The sequence below is a fragment of the Chroicocephalus ridibundus genome, chromosome 15 (genome assembly GCF_963924245.1).
Source record: "Chroicocephalus ridibundus chromosome 15, bChrRid1.1, whole genome shotgun sequence".
In the NCBI taxonomy this organism is placed as follows: Eukaryota; Metazoa; Chordata; class Aves; order Charadriiformes; family Laridae; genus Chroicocephalus; species Chroicocephalus ridibundus.
Window position 1 is genome coordinate 465,565 of NC_086298.1, and position 18,038 is coordinate 483,602.

The window sequence follows — 18,038 nt, forward strand, 5'->3', positions numbered from 1 at the left end:
GAATCATCTGGGGTCCCACCACGGGGCTGGGCAGAGGGTGTCCATGTAGGGTGAAGGGGTGACCAGGAGGGACTGGGCCATGCAACAAAGCCCCCCATCCCCACACATTCCCCACTGAGTAGGTAAATCCCGCCCAGCACTTCTCCCTGCCCCACAGCCGGTGGCAGGCCCGTCCCGCAGCCCCGCTCTCACCCTGCTGACAATCTTGGCGGTGTCCAGCTGCTCCCGCAGCTCGGTGGCCAGCTGGGCGAAGCGCTCCCGGCGGGCGGCCCGGCTGCCGTTGCAGGCCAGCACCCGGTATGCCTGCAGCAGCGGCTGCTGCCCTGGGGCCACGCGCAGGAGGCGGAGCAGCCCCCCCGGGCTCTGCTCGCACGTCAGCTGCTCCAGCACCGGCCCGGTGAAGAGGACACCCTAGGGGGCAGGGAGCCGTGGGGACGCAGCCCTGGGCACAGGGGCACGGCAGCGGTGCCCGCCCTGGCAGGGCAGCTGGCCACACGCCCCGGTTCCGCCTGCGAGGAGCTCACCTCCATCTCGGTGACAAAGGCCTGGGGGCTGTCGGAGGTGGCGGGTGCCAGGGCGGCGCTGGTGAGGCCCAGGGCCCGGGAGAGCAGGCGGAGCAGCGCCGGCCGGTGCGGGGCTGTTGCCGGGTCCCGCAGCGCCCTGTGGACCAGCCCTTCCCGCAGGCTCCTCCAGCCGCTCGGGAGGCTCTTCTGCAAGAGGACCAACTTGTTGGGGGGGTGCAGGGGGCTCCCCCGGGTCCCTTTCCATGGGCCCCCCCCAAGGACACGTGAATAGTCCCACAGGATCCACATCCACAGTCTCCACGGGGAGGGGAAGAAAAGGGGATGTGCAGATGGGGAGAGCAGGGGTCCCCTGCACCCCAGCCACAGGAGAGAACAAATCTCCCCCCCCTCCCTCCACAGCCACCATCCAGGCGGTGCCATCACCCACCGCAATGGGAAACTGAGGCACGAGCACTGGTGTGCCTCAGAGCACCGGGGGAACTGGTGGTAGCACCGGGATGGGACCCAGCCATCCGTGCTGCTGCTCTGGCCGCCTGACAGTATCCCATCACACCTCCTCCACCTGGATGGACAGCCCCAGATTGCCCTGTGGTGGGACATGGATGGGACACCATGTTCCCCCCCCGACACGGCACTGCTCCTCACCTCCAGCTGTGTCATCTTCTCGCTGGAACCAAATCCATCCCACAGGTCTTGCTCATGGGTCTCATCGGGTACCAAAGGAAACGAACCAAAAAACAGGCGGTATACCTGCACCGGGGACGGAAGCGGGGCTGCCAAGCGGGCCAGGAGCGGAGGCACCCGTTTGCCCAGCAACACCCTGGCACAGGGTGGAGGGGTGGCAGGCCATGACAACTCCCGGCCGGGCGCCCACTGACCTCCACCCCTGCAGGTCTAGTGGTCAGGGCTCAGTCTGGGTTGGGACGTGCCCATTCGCTGGGGCGATGGGGACCCCTGCAAAGCTGGCCCTGCAGCACTGTGCTGCCACCCACCTCCCACGGACCGTCACCCACCTCCTGCAGGCTGTCACCCACATCCCAAAGGCTGTTACGCCCTTCCCATGGGTTCTCATCCACCTCCTGTGGGTCATCACCCATCTTCTGAAGGCCATCACCCGCTTCCCAAAGGCTGTCACCCACTTCCCAAAGGCTGTCACCCACCTCCCGCAGGTCAACGCTGGAGCCCAGGAGCAGCTCGGCCGTGCTGTTGGGGAGGGACAGGTTCTGCGTCAGGAAGCGGTGCAGCTCGCCCTGGTCCTTGGCTGCCCATGCCAATGTGAATCCAGATCCTGGCAAGGAGCAAGGCAGAGGGGTCAGAGCAGCCCCCCAGCGTCAGCGACATGGCACGGCCCCACGCAGGGACGTATCACAGCTGGCCCTGCCAGGCACACAGCTATGTGGGACAGTGGCGGCACGCTGCCACACACCACCACACCGCTGGGTGCCCGGCGGGTGGACATCTCCAGCCCTGCCCGCGCAGGCAGCGGGGCGCAGGCAGCACACAGCCTACCCGCTCGGTTGCTGAAGTGGGTCTCCATGGAGCTGGGCTCGCTGCTGCTGAGTGCCTCCAGGCGCCGGCGCAGTGACTCCAGCTCCTCCTCCAGCCCCGGGTGCTGGGGGTCGAAGAGGCTGCTCTGCTCCACTGCTTCACTGAGGTGCTCCAGGAGCTGCGTCACCCTGCGAGAGTCCAGCACCACCGCAGCTTCAGGGACAGGGACAGAGGGACGAGGACACCCTCCACAAAGGGGTGCACGGGGCAGCTGCCCTCACCTGCGCACCAAACCCACCGTGCCTGGGGCACAGAGGAGAGCCCCAGAGCCTCGAGGTGTCCCTGAGGGCCACCTCCATCCTCCTCCCAGCACCGGGCGCTCAGGAGCCCGCAGGACAATGGGTTGAGATGTCCCCTGAACCCCAGGGACACGGTGCTCTGCACCCAAGCGCTTTGGGGGACAGGGGCTTGTGCCTTGTCCCCGGCGGGGCAGTGCCGGCATGGGAGGGGGCAGGCTGTGTGTGGGAGCGTGCGAGGCGGGACAAGGAAGTGCGTGGCGAGCGCGCGACTCACGTGGAATTGGAGTACTGCAGGAAGCCGAACTCATCACGCTGGCCATCAGGGCACAGGGACTGCATGACAGGCAGGATCCCGGCCGAGGTGAGCGGGGCCGCCGTGTAGAAAGCTGGAGCCAGCAATAGAGAGCAGAAGAGGCCGGGGAAGGTGTGGACAGGGAGGGAAGAGAGGCGGGGGGAGGCAGGGGGCCACCGGAGAGACAGACACTCAGTTCAGAGAAGAGCGCGCCGGGCCCGGCGAGCCCCGCAGGAGGCTGGCGGCCAAGGTCAGAAGTCTGCAGCTTTCCCACCGAGGCTGTCCCCAGCTGGTGACCCCTTGGGGCCGTGGGCTCCTGCCATCTTGCCCTCGCCCGCTCCCCTCTGGGTGACAGTCCCTCCCAGCCCAGTACAACGACAACTTCTGTCATTTGCCCCCAGGATGGCTGCCAACCTCCCCCGGCCTCTTGGCTCCTGTTAGTAATTTCAGAGGCACCGCTGGATCTCCAGAGGAAGAGGAGAAGGAGGAAGAATATGACAGGGAAAGTAGAGTTGTCACCCGCAGCTCCCTGAACCCCTGGCCTCCCCCCTGCCCGGCTGCCCCGACGTGCGGCTGCTGGAGGTGGGTGGAAATGGAGACACAGTAGGGGGGAGATGGAAGAAATGAGGAGCAGCAAGGGGACGGCAAACCTTCCCCCCTCCCGCTGGCACTGAGCCACTGTCCCTCCGGATTCTTTCCATGTCCTTTCCCAGGGCAAGGGGGCCCTGCCCAAAAGGGACCAGAAGTTGTGACTGGGCAGCGCCGGGCAGGGACCCTGCTCTTGCCACCGCGGCTGGTGGCCCCGTGGTTAGAAGCAGGTCAGTGCTGTTAGCATGGCCGTGACGGGAGGGGCTGGTGAAGATGAGCTTCTGGCAGGGACAAGGGACAGGCCAGGGCAGGGATGGGCACAGGCAGGAGACAGGCCAGCAGCCTGCTGGCATGGTGGGACAGATGGTGGTGGCCATGCTTTGGTGACAAAGCCAGTGCATGGATGGCATCTCACTGGCCTCCAGGCTCCTAGCAGTGCCATGTCCCGGCTCGTCCCAGCTGCAAGGGGCCAGGAGGGGGACCCAGTGATGATGCAGGTGTGGGAGCCATCTCCGGCCCCTTGTGGACCAGCTAGGGGGGAGCACGGGCAAGACTGGGTGACCACAGGCCACCACATGGGTGCCAGCAGCCAGCAGGGTCTCCTCCAGGAGGGAGGCAAGAAGAAGGGGTAGGACAAGCCTCCACCTGCAGCCCGGGGTGCTGGGGACACCACTGCCAGCAGCCCCAGAACCTGGGGAACCTGGTGGGGACGCCACCAGCTCAGTGGGGATGCCACCACGGGCTGGTCCTGCTGGGCAGGCCCAGGGGAGGAGCAGGCAGGGGCCACACTGTGCTGCCCAAGCTCATCTTCACCAGCCACGGAGGAAGGCGACAGGGTTACAGAGGTGTGGATTAGGCCAGAGTGAGTTGATCCAAACTGGGCTCTTTCTCCCCAAAATATGCAGCCGGCACAGGCAGGGGAAGGGGGGGAGGTGCCCACCCGCCCCACCAACTTACAGACTGGCGCATGCAGTAGAGGCATGGAGGACGGGCGGGCAGGGGAGATGGTGGGAAAGAAAAAGAAAACGTGAGCAAACAGGAAAAAAAAAATCAAATCAGAAAAACAAACCAAAAAAACCACACAACACAGAGCGCACGTCAGCGCCGAGGCAGGAACCAGGGCAGTGCCGGCCACCGCCCGCAGCCAGACCCGTGCTCGCCGCTGGGCTCTCCCTCGCCGGCACGCACTGAAACACAGGCTCAGACCATCGTTACACCGGGTCACCGCCACCGGCTCCCAGCGCTTCCCCCTGGCCCCACTGCGCCACCCGCACAAGGGCACCTGCCGGGGTGGGTGTCTCACGGGGCGTCTTGATGCCACACAGAGCCCTGGTGAGCCGGCACCTCCGCTCCGCCACCTCTGCTGGGGCACTGGCACCTGCAGCCCCGGCCAGAGCCCCAGCTGCGTATCTCCAGGCACCCCCAGCTCTGGTCCCATCAATTTGTCACGTTGCCGAGGCCCCAGAGCCCCCCCAAAAGACAGATGTGGGGCTCCACATGGTGCATTTTCCCCCCCCCCCAGTACCACAAGGAGCTGGGCAGCCCTTCCCAGAGCTGCTCCTCGGGCGCTCGGGGGGGACTGTGGCTGTCCCAGCACCACCCAGCTCCAGCTCCTCTTTCCCCCCTCAGAACGTCCCTGTCGATGGCAGCCACAGGCTGGTTGGTGCTGCCACCCCTAGGGGAGCACCCCCAGGCTGGGACTGACTCTGCATCTCCAACCCCGCCACGTCTGCCCCACCAGCCCTCGGCTGCAGCCCCTGCCCAGTGCTGTCCCCCCCAGAAAGGACCTCTGGGTCCCCGCCAGCTGTTGCAGCCCCCCAGCCACCACCAGGCTGGCCCCAGGGTGCTGGGGCAGCTCCCCAGAGCCTCAGGGCGTCCTCAGGTGTGGGTGCCCTGGACACCACCCTGCTGGCACTCACCTTCCTTCACAGGGATGGTTGGCTTCTTCTGCCGCAGCCCCAGAAGGATGAAGAAGAGCACCAGGGGGATGAAGATCTCAAAGGCCAGCACCCACTGGGGATGAAACAGAACAGGGGGATCGTGATGTTTGGGGACAGGAGCCAGCTACCGAGGGCAGGACCGGGGTCCCCGGGGCCCCAGCGCAGTGTGGCACTGTGCCTGCGCCTTGCAGGCTGTCCGGTGGCAGTGTCACAGCTCAGCCAGAGGCACACGGGTCCCTGGGCACCCCCAGCATCTCCTGCTCGCACCCTACCCACTCCATCCTGCTTGCGGCACCTCAGGACAAGAGAGGGTACCACCGAGGGGATGGACCCCTACTCCAGCAACGTAAACGGGGCGTCAGGGCTTGAGCCCAGCCCCAATGGGCCACCGCAGCTGGGGCTGCCCAGGGGAGATGACCCCAAGTCCTTATGGCCAGCAAAGAGCTGCGGGCCCCTGTCCCGGCAGTGTCCTCGCAGCTGGCAGCTGCCTGGCATGATGTCCCCCACCACCTGTGCCACTGCTGGGTGCCACCAGTGGGGGCCACGCAGGGGCAGACCCCAACACTGTCAGGGCAAGGTTTGGTTTGGCCAGGCCCTGGCACTGGGTGCACCTGGGGGCAGCACGGGGCGGGGGGGGTGTCCCACCACCCGCTCTGTGCCCTCCCAGAAGGCTACGGCTGCGCAGGATTTCCACCAGCGGCATATGGCAATTCACAGCAAATCCCCAGGAATCCCTGACCCCAATCGCGCAGGCAGCCCAGGCTGGGCTCCATGCCCAGAGGCCCTGAGGATGGGCACACGGCGCGCAGCCAGCGCAGCCGTTGCAGGTTTGCAGCAGGCCACATCATGGCCCCATCGCCCCTGAAGCCGCGTGGAGGGGAACTACTGTAGGTGGGGAAACTGAGGCAGAGGGTGAGGTGAGCCAACCTCAGCTCGCTTCAGGGCCACATCAGACCCTGGGACGCCTCAGCTCCACTGCTGAGAAGGTGCCCGCTATGGCGCTGGCACCTCCGACTGCGCTCCTGCACCAGCCCAGCCACCCACGGTGACCAGGCGCCGGAGAAGCATGCCAGCGGGGTGGGAAGAGAGGGCTTTAAAATGACAGGGGCTGCCTGGAAGGACACAGCTGGCAGCAGATGACAGGGTCAGGCCTTCCTGTCCCTAACAGTGTCACCTTCACGCTGGCCTCATCCAGGGGCTGCAAACGCTCTGCCAAAACGTCACAGCAGCCCAACAAAAGGCGGCGAGCAGAGGGACCCCCACACCCAAACCCCTACCAGTGCGTGGCTGCAGCACTCCAGTTGGCAGAGCTGTGGGACGAGCATGGCTGCACCCATGGGTGCCCCCAGTGCTGCCCTCCCCAACCCCAGAGCTGCTGTTTTTGGGGAGACAGAGACCAGAGCAAAAGGGGCTGGCGGGGATGGCAAACACCCCAGGAGCAGTGCCAGGGGAATCCCCATCTGCCTGGCACCACCAGTCCCAGGCACGGTCCCGGGTGTCACCATCGGTGGGGTGGCAAGGGACACCCCAACCCGCTCTGCCCGCCCCGTGGCTCCCGCCCTGCTGCTCACACCCCCCCGCCTGTTTATCAAGTGCACAATTGGGCCTCTGTGCCTCGGCGCCTGGGGGACTGTCCCACAACACCCACGCCGGGCTGTACCAGGCTCCCTTGGGGACTCTCGGGTCCTTGGTGGCAACAGGAGAGACCCGCTTGTTGTTATTCTTTTTTTTTTTTTTTTTTTTTTTTTTTTTTTAAAGTGGGTCATTGACCTTTTGCTCATCTCCTTCCCCAGAGACGTCCTCTGCCCCCGACCCCTCCTGTGCTGCCGCACACCCCAGTGCCAGGGCAGGCTGTCCCCCACCACCGGCACCTGGGGTGACACGGCGATGGGCAGAGGTGGTGGCAGAGCAGGGCTCACCAGCCCACACCTCTGGGACTAATCCTGCCCCTTTGGTCCCCAGGGCTGCCCCTGTGGGGCTTTCCAGGCATGGGGAGGCCAGATCTGTCCCACACCCACAGTGGGGCAGAGGCACTGGCACGCAGCAGGGAGGGATGTCATCCTAAGGGAGCCTCAGCCCCCCTGGGGGGGCACCCAGCAAGGGCACCCAACACTGGCACAGCCTGCGGGTGCAGGACACTGGGGGACACTGCGTGAGGGAGCGAGGGGGGGAAAGGCCAGGATCCAGGTGGCTAGGAAGGAAACGATGGGACAAGGAGGGGAGAAGGGCCTGTGCCTGCCAGCAGCTGGCCATGGCCTGCACTGGCCAGCGTGGTCTGTCCTGTCCTCTCACTCATCCTCTTCCTCACCCAGCGAGGGCTCTCACACATATGCCTGGAGGGGGGCGCAGGTGCAGCACCCAGGGTGGGACACTGGTCTCAGGGCCCTCGTGCCAAGGTGACAGTGTCTGGGGAGCCACGGGCAGCTCCTGGGCAGCGGCGGAGCTGGACTGCCAGAGGGACCCACCTCACAGCACCAGTTCACCTCCGCCTGCCAGACAGGCGAGCAGAATGAGCCCACCGGTGCTGTTCAGGTTCGCATGGTCTGCCTGCCACCGCCACGGACGGTGGGGCACACATGAGCCCACCGGGATCTCACACGGAGCCCTGCCGTGGGCTGGACGCAGGGGCAGCAGGGTCCTGCCCCACTCCCCCAGCAAGGCAGGCAGAGCACGGCGGGCGCTGCCGGCAGGGTGCCGGCCCCAGGCAGGCAGCTCCCTGGCAGGGGGATGCTCAGCTCCCCGGAGCACCAGGCCAGCAACTCGACGCCTGCATCCGCCCTCTGCCACGCTGCGGGGAGCTGCAGGAAGGACAAGTCGGGTCGGGCATCGCACAGCCCAAGCACGAGGCAGCAGTGCCAGCCAGGGACGCGCGACTCCCACGCTGCCAGGCCAAAAGCACTGACGAGCCCCATGGAACACAGTGAGAGCAAACAACCGGCCTGACACGGCGGTGCCGCCGTGCCCACCTTCCGGCCAGCACCAGGGGCAGCCAGGAGACGCGCGGAAGCCAGGGTTAGCATGGCCGCAGGCGCTGGGCTGCGGACTTTGGCAGGACAACTCCGACTGGAGTCCCCAGGACATGGCAGCATTCATGCCCCGACACCCACGTTTGGGCACCCTCCACGGGTGCCGCCAGGCCAGGCGGAGGCAGCTGTGTCCATCGCCACCACCTAAAAGTCTGCGCCATCCCTCCTGATCGTTCCCAGGAGCACCCCGAAGCTGCAGCCACCACCTTTGGCCAGCACAGCCTGGCAGAGGGACAACCAGGGGCTGGGGACCTTCACCCAGAGACCCCTAATCTGGCAACCCCAGTGCTGTCCCCGCACCCCAAACCTGCCGCGTCAGCCCCCCTCTCCCCATGTGGGGATTTACCGGCCCCCACGCAGGTGAAGCAGCGCCATGCACAGCCCGGGGCAAGCCTGGCCTCCCAAATCCCCCATCCTGCAGCCACCGGAGGACAGGGCAGGGTCTCCCCGCGCTCCCAGGGGAGGCAGGAGCAGCTGCCCGCTCCCTGCTGGCCTCTCCTGCAGGTGCCGGCACTGCCCACCGAGCCGGCAGCAGCGGGTGCCGGCCTGCAGGAGCCCCAAGGGACAGGGCTCAGCTCCTGGAGAATCAACACCCCAGCTTTTCCAACAGCATTTTACGGCTAGTGGAAATATCTTAAACTTTTTGATGGTTCCAGACTTTTAATTGTCACTCAATACCCACTTACTTGCCCACAGCTGGGAAGCGCAGGCGGGTGAAGCCGTTGGTTGCTGGGCAAAGACAGAGCCAGTGGGTGAGCGAGGCCCCACGGCCGGGCAGACCCCGGGACCAAGCTGAGCCCTCACCCCCAGCCAGTCCGCAGACACCCACCGAGGTCACCGCCTGCGCCCTCACCCACGGGGACAGCCGAGGCCTGGCCCAAGGGCCACTGACCCCCCAGCACTTTTGCTCAGTGCAAGTTGTGCCCCTCACCTCTTGTCCTACTGCCACCTGCCCCCAGTGAGGGCACATCCCCACCCCTCTCACCCAGCCCAGTGGCGTGCCTCAGGGAAGCTGGAAGGGGAGGAAATCCCCACTGGGGTTTGCCAACACCTCTCCCGAGCCCAGTCCTGCCGTCCTGGAGCCAGGGGCCCAGGGAGAGCCAAGCGCGGTTCTCCCCTGTGCCGGTCCCACAGTACTGTGGCAGCTGGGCACCAGCGTGCCAGGCTCGAGGGGGCTACGCCATTGGCAGCACCATGTGCCAGGGCCATGCAGCAGTGCTCCTGACCGGCACACGGCACTGGGACATGGCCACCATCCCACCGGCACAAGATGCCCGGCCTCAGCACGGGCGGGATGGTGCTGGCAGCTGTAGCGTGGAGAAAGGCGCCGGCCGCCCCGCAGCCTCTCCCTGCGGGCAGGGAGCGAGGCAGAGCCCTGCAGGCCTGCCAGCTCACGGCCACCCACCCTCCAAGCCACCGAGGCCACCAATCACTCTGCAACAGATGCCCCCGCAGCGAGCAGGCGCTCACGGGGACAGGGGTGCTGCCTGGCACTTGCCACGCCAGCCTGGGTGTTTACCCCCCCGCCTCCCCCGCGCCAGCTGCAAACATCAAGGGGGCAAAGAGCACCCTGAGCTGGGGCAGCGCCCGCCTGATCGATTCCTGCCTCCGGTCTGGCACCAGCCCCACCCGGCAGGGCCTGGCAGTGCCCCCGCCAGCCCGGGGTGCCCTGTCCCCCAGGGACACTGCGCCCCGCTACAGGCGCTGCTGCAGCAGGGACCCACCACCTGGGTGAGTCCCTTCCTCCCCAATACCCCAAATTTCAGACGTTCTTATTCGGCAGGCATCAGGGTCCCTCACCTCTGCTCCTGGTGGCCGGGGAGGAAGGGCAGAGCTGCCAGGACAACTCCTCTGTGTGGTGGGAGCTTCCCAGCTCTTGGCCAAGGAGCAGAAGGCACAAACCGTGCACAGGGTGAAGCAACCACACCACTGCCTGTCTCTCCCCTGCCCCATGTTCATCCTCCCCCCACCCCAGGGCCCATGGCATGGGAGCCCCACTGACACGCTGTGACACCAAAGTAGCACCCGGAGCCTCGACTCCTGCACGGCATTCCTCTGGAAGAGCCCCAAACCGCTAACAGTCCCCCAGGGCCAAACAAAACTCAGCAGCATGCTTCCATCACTGGCGCTTCAGAGCTGTGGCCGCCTTCCTGTCCCAAACGCATGGGCACAGAGAGCCGCAGGGAAGGTGGCCAAACACCCTGAACTGTGTCTGTGGTAACTTTTGAGAGAGCACCTGTTCATTTTTCATCCAATGTAGGTTTAAACCAGCTACCAAAAGTCACCGGGGATCCCATCCCTTAAGATACACACCACTGAGCTTGCCCCCACCCCAGCAGAGCCAAGGGAACACAGACGATGGCACAGCCTGTGCTGCCCAGGGCTGCCAGCAGCACCCCAGGGACTGCCCACCCTTGGGCACCCACAGCCCCGGCTGCCCTCCACCGGGAGATGCTGATGCCGTTCTGCTCAGACCCCATTGTGCCAGGGCTCCTGCCTGAACTTCTGCCCTGGGAAGAATAAAACCACGACTAAATCCCAGAGCAGCCCCCAGAACAGCTCAGCCTGACTGGGCATGAGACCTCACAGAGGTGCCACCGGACAATGCCCAGCCATCACCCTCGCCAGGCTGCAGGTGAGCTCCTCTGGTGACAGAGGGGGCTACAGGAGTGGGTGACATGTGGCGCCATAGGTCAGGAGCACACCTCTCTCAAAGGCCATCATGTCACACAGCCCCCCCTGTACCCACCACTGACGCATCCTCAAGTGGACCAGCCAAGCCCTCACCAAGTGCCTGCGGACAAACTCTGTCCCGAAACCACTGCTGCACCTCTCCGCAACACTGCTCCCTGAACAGCCCTGGGGCCAGGGACGATGGGCATGCAGGGGCAGTGCGGGGGACTGGCCTCAGCTCTCCCGAGTCCCAGCCCAGCACTCCCAGGCGGACATGAGGCGTTTGCTCCCCATCCCATTCCACAGCACTGGGGCCGCTCCTCTGCTCCTTGCTGGGAGTAAAGCACACCGTGGTGTGGCATCTACTCCAGGGCAGCACCCCGTGGCACGGTGCTGTGCCAGTGGGCAGCTGCTGGCAGGGCAAGGGCATGGCACACACCACACTCCCTGTGAGGCTGGAAGAAGCCCAGCAACCCCCGGATTGGACCCCCAGCAGGGGAGGGGGTCTCATGCTTACCCCCCTCCCTGCTCCAATCCCCACAGTCTCTGCCTGCCCCAGCAGGATCAGCCCAGTGGGATAGGGTGCTGGTTTCACTCGGTGGCCAGGGCAGAGCTGCGCAGGGGGACGCACCCACACAGAGCAGGGCACGGGCTGATGAGGCTGGCACGGGGCCTGACCCTGCCCTGGCCGGCCAGTGCTGGCAGGGCTGCTCCCGGGCTGCTGGGAGAGGGCAGCACGATGTCCCCTGCGCAGACAGGGAGCACGAGGTGACTGTGGGACTTGCACACAGCAGGAGCACAAGGAAGTAGATGACACACACAGGGCACGCACGTCCTCAGGCCACGGCTGCCCTGGGGGCTGCGCTGAATGCATCCATGAGCGCCCACGGCACAGGGGGCAACTTGCTCCCTGGCACACAGATGGTCCTCTGCACGCCCCATCCACACATGGCATCACTGGGTGGGCGAGGAGGTGCTGTTCCTTCCCCTGCCACCCTGCCTGCAGCAAGCAGGGCACGCCAGTGGCAGTCCCCACACATGGGGGTGACTGGGCCTGGGTTCCTCATCCTCCTACAGCACACTGCACCCCCACACTGCCCATAGGGCTGGGGAGGGTCATGCAGAAATGGGTCCCCAAAAGACATGCGCACCCCCAGTCTGTAACCCCACCAGCCACAGTGGCCAGCTCCAGGTTGGTTGCCAAGAGCTAGTGGATGCCAGGGCGTAACTGTGCCAGCGGCTCGCCCTTGCAAGCGGGGGTCCGTGGCACACCGCCACCGGGCAGCCCCTCGCCGTGACCACACAGCTGTACTCGGGGTAAGGAGCAGGGATGACTCAGCCGAAGAGCATCATCCCCCTCGCCCGTTTTGGGGGCGCTGGGGCTGCCCACGCAGCGGGCACCTGCCTGCACGACGGCCTTAGCCCAGCCCGGCCCACAGCCGGCCCAGGCATCCCCCCCGGTGCGGCGGCCGCCGGCACAGCGCAGGGCCCGGTGCTGGCGAGGGAAAGCAGGCAGGATCAGGCCTGCAGGATATTTGGGAGGGGGAAGCAGAGAGAGCATCACCAGCTCGGGAGCAGCAGTTCGCTACCCTCCCCCACCCTCTAAAAATACCGGCGCCCAGCGCACCCTCCCCCTGCCCGCCGGGGCGCTGCGGGACGGGGTCCCTCCGGGCGGCCCCCCGGGTCCCCCTCGCCCGGCCGGCGGCAGGCAGGGCTGCCCGGCACGGGCTTACGCCGCATCCGCGCCCCCGGCGCCCCCTGCCACCCCCGGGAGGCGACCGGCCCCCCGGGACCCCTCCTCAGCCCCACGCCGGAGAGCGGGAGCAGGTTCGCCGCAGCCCACGGGGCAGAGGCAGCTCTGACCCACATAGGATTTGGAAACCTATTTATAGCCTGCGGATACCGAGGGCTCGGGGAAAGGGCTCCCAGCGCGGAGGGGGGCGGGCCTGGGGACAGGGGCTGGCAAGCGCCCGGCGCGTTCGGGCCCCGAGAACGGGCCGTGGCGGCGAGGGAAACGCTGCAGAGGGCGGAGGATTGGGTGGGCGCCCAGCCCACGGCCCCGGCCCCCATCCCCCGCGGCCGCAGGGCCCGGGCGGCCCGCACGGACACGGGCACGGCGTGAGAGCGGGGCAGGAGAGACCCAACTGTTGCTGCCCCGGGGCTGGGGAAGCCACCGGGCCGGGCCCACGGCGGGGCAGGGGACCCGACCTGCCGGCAGCCGGGCATGGCGCGGGGGGGGTGTCCCCGGCCGCCCCGGGGGCTCGCACCCGGCCGGCCCCACGCCCCTCGCTCCCCGCGGCGCAGACACGGCCGGGCCCGCACCGCCCCCCAGCGCCCCGCCCGGCCCCGGGTCTCGCCGCGGTCCCCGGCGCTGCGGCCGCTCAGGGCAGCTCCGGCCCCCCCGGCGCCCCCCCCCTCCCCGCTCACCGGGCTGCGCCGCTTCAGCGTCACGTTCTTCCAGAGCAGAAGATGGAGCTGGTGCAGGAACCCCATGGCCGGGCCCGGCCCTGCCGCAGGGCTTTCCCCCCGCCCTGCTCGGCTCCGCCGATCACCCGCCGCCCACCGCCATGCCCCGCCGCGGTGCCGCCGCCGCCTTTGTCCGCAGCAGGCTGTGAGGGAACGGGCCGGCCTCCGGCTCCGGCCCCGCCGCGCCCGGCCCGGCCCGGCCCGGCCTTGCGCAGCACCGCCCCCGGCCCAGGGCCGCCCCCCCGCCGCCGCCCCTTAAAGGCACCGCCGGGCTGGGCCTCGGGGAGGCCGCGCAGCCCGGCCTGGAGCCCAGCGGCCCGGGCCCGGCCCCGAGGGCACCGTCCTCCCACAGGGGACCTGCCGCCGGGCGGGCGCTCGGTGGTGGATCCCGCCCCTCCCAGGGAAAGCGGCGGCCCCGGCCCCCGCCTCTCCTCGGTACGGTCTGTCCGGGAGCGGGGCTGCTGCCCGGGGAGCTGCCGGGTCGGGGAAACCCGACGTCGCCTGGAGCTGCCCCTGCTCCTCCCCAAGCCGGAGACACGGAGGGGTGCCCCCAGCTGAGCCTCTCGCCCATCGTTGCCCCTCCAGGACAGACGTGCGTCGGGGGGCCCGTGGCTGTGGCAGCCTGCGTGCGAGGGGGGCATTGCTGTCCCCACATGCTGGCTGCTGCCTGCCTTCCTTGGGCCCCGCTGCCCGCGGCTCCTGCCCAACCGATCCCACGGACAATTGGTGGGGTGTCCACAGGTGTTCTTGGAGATGACCAACCTGACAAGCTGTACCCCCATCCCAGCTGTGACCCCAGGGCTGGGAAGGATGCCCTCAGCTGCAGTAAGCACTGAGCCAGGCCAGCTCTCCGTTCATCTTTCCATCCTTCCTTCTTTCCATCCTTCCTTCTTTCCATCCTTCCTTGAACACTTTGAATCACAGGATGGGTTGAAAGCCCACCCCGTGCCACCCCCTGCCCTGGGCAGGGACACCTCCCACCAGCCCAGGTTGCTCCAAGCCCCGTCCAACCTGGCCTTGAACCCCTCCAGGGATGGGGCAGCCACAGCTTCTCTGGGCAACCTGGGCCAGGGGCTCACCGTCCTCACAGCCAAGAATTTCTGCCTGAGATCTCATCTCATCTCAATCTCCCCTCTTTCAGTTTAAAACCGTTCCCCCTCGTCCCATGGCTCCCCTCCGTGATCCAGAGTCCCTCCCCAGCTTTCCTGGAGCCCCTTTAGGGACTGGAAGGGGCTGAAAGGTCTCCCTGGAGCCTTCTCTTCTCCAGGCTGAACCCCCCCAGCTGTCTCAGCCTGTCCTCACAGCAGAGGGGCTCTGGCCCTCGGATCATCTTTGTGGCCTCCTCTGGCCCCACTCCAACAGCTCCGTGTCCTTCTGCTGTTGGTGGCCCCAGAGCTGGATGCAGTTTCCATCTTGCCATCCTTCCTCCTCTCCTTCCATCCCTCCCTCCCTCCATCCCTCACTTTGTCCCTCTCTCCCTCCCTCTTTCCATTCCTCAGGTTCTCTTCATTTCTTGACCTGCCCCTCCCTCCCTCCTGGCTGTCAGTAGCCCCCTCTCTCCTTTGCCTCCTCTCCTGCACCTATCTTTAACCATCTCTGTCCCCAGGCTGCTTTCAGGGCCAAGTGCAGCCGGGAGCTGTGAATAACTCCTTTGGCTGCCCCAGCCCCAAGTGGTGTTGCTAAGGGTGACTACGTTTTGGGCAGGCTCTGCGACAGCTGCCTGGGCACTAACAAAAGCTCCCCTTGTCCTGTCACAAAGCGCCATTATTCAAAAAACTTCTGGGTGAAACGTTGTGCCGAGGTGAGGGAGGACAAGGGATGCCCAGGGGGAGACGGTGGTGGAGGTGCCCCACGGCGGGCGGCCGTTTGGGAAGGGCTGTGGGGTCTTCCCGGGGGCAAGAGAAGCTGGGCAGGGGGTGGCCAGGGCTGGCTGAGCCCCTTTCCACCTGTGCCCCGCTGGCACAAGTAATGCGGGGGCAGCTGCGCCAGGATGACACCAGGGTTTGCTGGCGTTTCTCCGGCTTTGAAATACCGGAGAGATCTGGCGTCAAGGTAAGCCGGGCCACGGGGGTTCAGGCAACCCTGGACTTGGCTCCTGCAGGGGCTTTTAGTCGGTCCCTGGGGAAGGAGGGATGTGTGCACCCTTGGTTCCTCCTGGAGGATTGCATGTGGGTTGTCCCCAGCCCACACTAGAAACACCTCAAGACCCCTACCCTGCCGCAGAGAGGGTCCCCAGCGCAGAGGGGCGCAGAGGAGAGGGTCATGGCTGGGGCCGTGGGCTCAAAGCCCTGGGCCTGGGTCTCCTGCCTCCCTCCCTCCTGTTGCCCTTGGGTGGGTCTTGGTGAACTTTGCAGCTCCTCTTCTGCTTGGCACGACCACGAAACCCCGTGAGGGGCCAGCGAGAGACAGACCCAGCAATGTGCCATGGGGCAGCACAGCCCCGAGGACCCGGTGGCCCATCTCCTCCGTGGACCTGAGGCCCTGAGCACTTCTCAGGAGACATCCTTGCGGGATGGCCAAGCTCCTCCATCTGTGTGGGGTCATCTGCAGATGGCAGCACCCACCCACACAAAGCTCCCTGCCCGGTGCTGGCATTACCGGATGGTCCCATTGCCTGGCCCCGGGGCAGTGGGGGCTCCTGCCCAGCGCACCTGGGCAGAGCTGGCCCCAGCTCCCAGCCCGGCTCCGAGCCTGTGGCACTGCGCTGCCCCCTCCCTAGGCCGTGGGGGTCAGGGCGCCTGGATGCACCAGCTACAAGTACCCCCCGAGCTGCCAGGGCGTCCTGGGGCAGCACCCGGGAGCGACAGCAACAAGTGCCAGGGAAAAGCTCCCTCATACTCCGCCATCCATCCTGCATCCCCCGGGGAAACCTTGTGGTCACTGCTGTCCCCAGTGCTGTCCTCTGCAGAGGGGAACGGCCCCTTCCTCTGTGGACCCGGTCCCCAGGGCTGCGCAGGGGGGGACAGGGACGGCAGCGGGGACAATGCTGACAGCTCCAGCCGGGCAGGGAGCGCTGCCTTCGGCTGGCGGGGCTGGGGCAGGCCAGGCTGGGAACAGCACCCTGCAGGCTGTGCAGCACCCGCTATCCGGGCTCTCAGTCACACAGGGGAAGACATGCAGAAAAGGGCTGAGAGAAGATAACAGGAAACAGGGGACATGGCCGAGCGGGAAAAACAACCCAGCCCAGAGCTGCAGTTGGCCTCCGAGGGCTCCTGCGGTGACACTGAAACCACAGAGCCCTGCTATACCCCGGCGGTGGCATGGCGCTGTGCCAAGCCACTGCCCAGCTCCTCACCTCGCCGCCAACGCTCCGGCCATCCTTGTTCCCTGCATCCGGGCAGCCGGCAGGAGCAAGGGTGCAGGGGGGGTGCAGTCCCCAGAGCTGCTCGAGCAGCCTGAGGGACCCCCAGGGAGCAGTTTGGGGTCCCACTCCCAGCTCTGTGTGTGCCCCTGCCAGCCCCAGGGACAGTGCTGCACGCTGCGGAGCTCCCGTCCCTGATGCTGCCTCAGTTTCCCCATCTCTATTCCCCTGCCAGGGCTTTGTGAGAGACTTGGTGCCCAGACAGCAGTGCCAGCGAGGGAAACAACCAGGCGCGTGGGCAGAGCGGGACGGGGGCAGGTCCGCAGCCCGCTTCCCATTTTGGCAAAAAGCACCTCAGCCAGGGCAGGTGCCCGGAGCTCGGCAGCTCCTGGGTGCTGCCGGTGCCACCTCAGCTGCCGGTTGCAAGATGAGTCAGTGGGAGCCAAAGTCAGGCTGGCATCCTGTTTTCAACCATTCTGCGGGTGGCAGACGGGAAGCACCTTGGCGAGGCTGAGGGCAGGGCCCTGTCTGCACCGGTCCCAGCACAGGCAGGGCATTTGGACCCCTGGCACACGCACCCAGGCACGGCACCGGCTCCTTCCCAGCCCCCGCCGAGAGGGACTTGCCCACCGCTGGCGGGTGGCAGTGCCAGGCTGGGGCTCCGGGGCTCCATCCCCACCAGCTCCTCCGTGGGTGGCGGCAAATGCTGAGGAAGCGCCGAGTTCCCGTCCGAGCCGAATGAGCATCTCGCTGTTTGACTGCCCCTGGGTGATTTCAGAGGGAGCTGCGTGTGCCGGGGGCGTGCAGCCGGGCCTGACAATCCTGCTTTTGAGAATAATAATAATATAATAATAATAATAATGATAGCGGTCTCAGCAAAAGAGTATGTGGCTATTCTTTGGCACAAAGTCGCCAGCTAGCAGAGCTGCCCCATGGGCTCAGCACAGCCCCCCCGGGCAGCGTTACCCCGTGCATGGCCATGGCTCTGTCAGGCAAAGCGGGGACGGGCACCTTGGCAAACTGCAGCCCGGCCGGGGCTCCGGGGCTCTGGCTGGCAGCTGGGACGGGAGAGGCGCTTGGCAGAAAGGAGCCGGCATTCGGGCTCGGTTTCAAATCTGGCACCTGGGAAACCCCTCTGGGGAACTGAGATCCCACGTGGGGCCACACGCACCTACTCCAAGGAACCGCAGCCCGGCCAGAGACTGGCGGGGGAAGCACACGGGGATGCGTGGGAGCAGAGCGGGGAGCAGTACTGGCGCTGGGAGCCTCTCCCGGGGGTGCCAGGGCATTGCTGTGGGGCAGCACCTGCCATGGGGTGTGCACTGCGTAACAGCGTCCCACCCTGGCATGGGGGCACGCAACCAGCTGGGGGGCAGACACCCAGCTGTGTGCAGCACCTGGCCGTGGGGCTGTCACAGGGTATGCACTAGCCATGGGCCAG

The 18,038-nt window shown here is 66.5% G+C and overlaps 1 protein-coding gene across 2 annotated transcripts in view; it reads right to left on the reverse strand.

The window, feature by feature from the left end:
• Nucleotides 1–13,527, reverse strand: part of ABCA2 (ATP binding cassette subfamily A member 2) — a 39,227-nt gene extending 25,700 nt beyond the window's left edge. For both annotated transcript variants that reach the window (XM_063352627.1, XM_063352626.1), the window contains exons 1-8: nucleotides 13,258–13,527; nucleotides 5,111–5,204; nucleotides 2,586–2,697; nucleotides 2,034–2,200; nucleotides 1,685–1,812; nucleotides 1,170–1,274; nucleotides 525–710; nucleotides 193–411 (exon numbers count right to left, since the gene is read on the reverse strand). In XM_063352627.1, coding sequence (XP_063208697.1) covers nucleotides 193–411; nucleotides 525–710; nucleotides 1,170–1,274; nucleotides 1,685–1,812; nucleotides 2,034–2,200; nucleotides 2,586–2,697; nucleotides 5,111–5,204; nucleotides 13,258–13,323 — 1,077 coding nt within the window. In that variant the 5' untranslated portion in view covers nucleotides 13,324–13,527. The remainder of the gene's footprint in view (nucleotides 1–192; nucleotides 412–524; nucleotides 711–1,169; nucleotides 1,275–1,684; nucleotides 1,813–2,033; nucleotides 2,201–2,585; nucleotides 2,698–5,110; nucleotides 5,205–13,257) is intronic.
• Nucleotides 13,528–18,038: the final 4,511 nt, after the last annotated feature.